At 54.5% G+C, this 2,039-nt stretch overlaps 1 protein-coding gene across 1 annotated transcript; it reads right to left on the reverse strand.

The window, feature by feature from the left end:
• Positions 1-858, reverse strand: PODANS_1_13060 (uncharacterized protein; the record flags this gene model as incomplete). The annotated part of the gene is made up of 1 exon (XM_001904973.1): positions 1-858. A coding segment is annotated over one exon (858 nt), but the record flags the coding sequence as incomplete, so codon positions are not given.
• Between the last annotated feature and the right edge of the window lie 1,181 nt (positions 859-2,039).

Consider the following 2,039-nt stretch of genomic DNA (forward strand, 5'->3'; position numbering starts at 1 on the left):
GTCTTGGCCACCTAATGTCACAACCAACGTCTCAAACTCACCTCCTTCCCCAATCACAACCCCCTCATCCAACCATCCCCCAAAAGCATACTTCTTCATCCCTCTCTCCACCTTGTCCTTACCCTCCCTACTCGCAACATTAACCCACAAAAACCCCTCCTCCAACCCCCCGCTCGCAACCTTTATAATCCTCGCCTCCAACCCGGCCTGCTCCATATCCAGCAACAGCTGCCCATCATCACCCCCCGGACTAGCAGGCAAAGTAGGAAACTTCCACAAGTACGCCAAAGGCGTCAACCCCAACCTCACAGCCACCGACTCAACCCTCGTCCGCTGATACGTGCTGAGAATCGCCCCCGCACAAACCGCATTCACCTCTGGATGCCTCTGCCTGATCCCCTTGAGCAAACAGAACATCGACTCCGTCTCGTCATGCTTCCTCTCGTTGACCTCCTCCGGAGTGGAGACATAGTGCGAGTAATCCTTCCCGCGCTGGGTCGCACCGTAGGAGCTGATAGCCTTCCGGTAGAGGGGGATGCCGGTGGCTTCGGTGTAGAGGGGGATGATGCTGTGGCCCACGGTTTGGTACATGTGGCTGTTGAGGTCCTCATCCTCTTGATCAGGGATGGTAGCTCCGGGAGGTGGGGCCGCATCGTCGGATACGGAAGACGACGGGCTTGTCCGGCCTGTGCCGGTTCCCGTTCCCGCGGCGGAGGGGAAGAGGTTAGCCAAGGCCACGACCCGGTGGCCGTTCTCCCGGCAGTGAAGCAGGGAATAGAACGAGTCCTTGCCGCCGGAGATGAGGGCGATTACGTTCAGCTTCTCCGCCTGTGGTGACGGTGACGGTGTGGTTGCCATATTGGGGAAATGATAGGGCGGGCTTGTTATCGGGTTATCGGGTTATCTTGTTTTCCTCTTGGGGCTATCGCGATGGAGTGGACCTTCTTCTACTATCGTGAGAGTGACGAGATGAATCGGGCTCCAGCAACAGAAGCCAAAATGTCGGTCGAGACTTGGAGTGTGGATCTTCAGACTACTATCGTGGACCGAGACAACACAGACGTGGTCCACCATCCCCACTATTTTGGGGGAATAAACTTGTGAAATTTCCTCCGGGCACGGATTTTGGCATAAAAATAGCAGTACGACGGAAATTATGATTTGGCAAGGTTAATGCTGGAGTTTTTGGAGCGGGTGCCTGAATATGGCTCCATCATGTTGATGAAGGGAGGGTCGGAGCTCCTAGAGCTCGAGCTGAAGCTCGATGAAGCTCTGGGCTCCAAACAGATCAGCGATATGGTGGGGTTTTGTGCTGTGATGAAATGTTTGTGTAAGATACAATTATGTAAAGCACGGTTATATGCAAAAAAAGGTCTCACGTCCGCCCTCAGTTCCCTCACCTACCTTTGCAACTGCCGGTGAAGCCCTCAAACCTAGTTAGTGCTCCTCCCACAACCGTGCTGTCGGTGTCGCTGTCAATATCGGCACAATCACTCACCTCAATCTCATCACATCGCCTTAGCGAGTCATTCTTTTCTGCTAGCTCCGTCACCGGCACATGGTTGATGGAATCTTCGGGGATCTTCTCCTTCACCGTCGTTTTGATGAACCCTCGAACCACCGCCATCACCGGCACCGACTTTGTCGTCCGATTCTGGGGTCTTTTTCCCATCTTGTCCCATTCGGGGATCCACGCCGCCCGCCGAGCTGTTCCTGGCTTCCGCGTTACGGGGGGGGCTCGCCCGGCCATTCGGGAGGTGGAGCCGTTCAAGGTGAGGGAGGGACCCTCCAGATAATTTCGGTGTCGGTGGGAACACCCAATTCCAAAAAAGCACAATGCGCACAATGTTCAATTCCCGGTCCCGGGTCGTTGGGTGGTCCCGCTGCATCCTTTTTTTTCTCCTTTGGAGATGACCATGTCCCAGCAGAGCCGGGCGAATGAACGTCAAGATATTGCCAAAGTGCCAAAGTTGAGATATGTAGTGGATACGACCACTTCTGGCAGGTGTGAATCCCTCACAAGATATGTTGAAAGGAAA

The sequence above is a fragment of the Podospora anserina genome, chromosome 1, assembly GCF_000226545.1.
Source record: "Podospora anserina S mat+ genomic DNA chromosome 1, supercontig 3".
Classification (NCBI taxonomy): Eukaryota; Fungi; Ascomycota; class Sordariomycetes; order Sordariales; family Podosporaceae; genus Podospora; species Podospora anserina.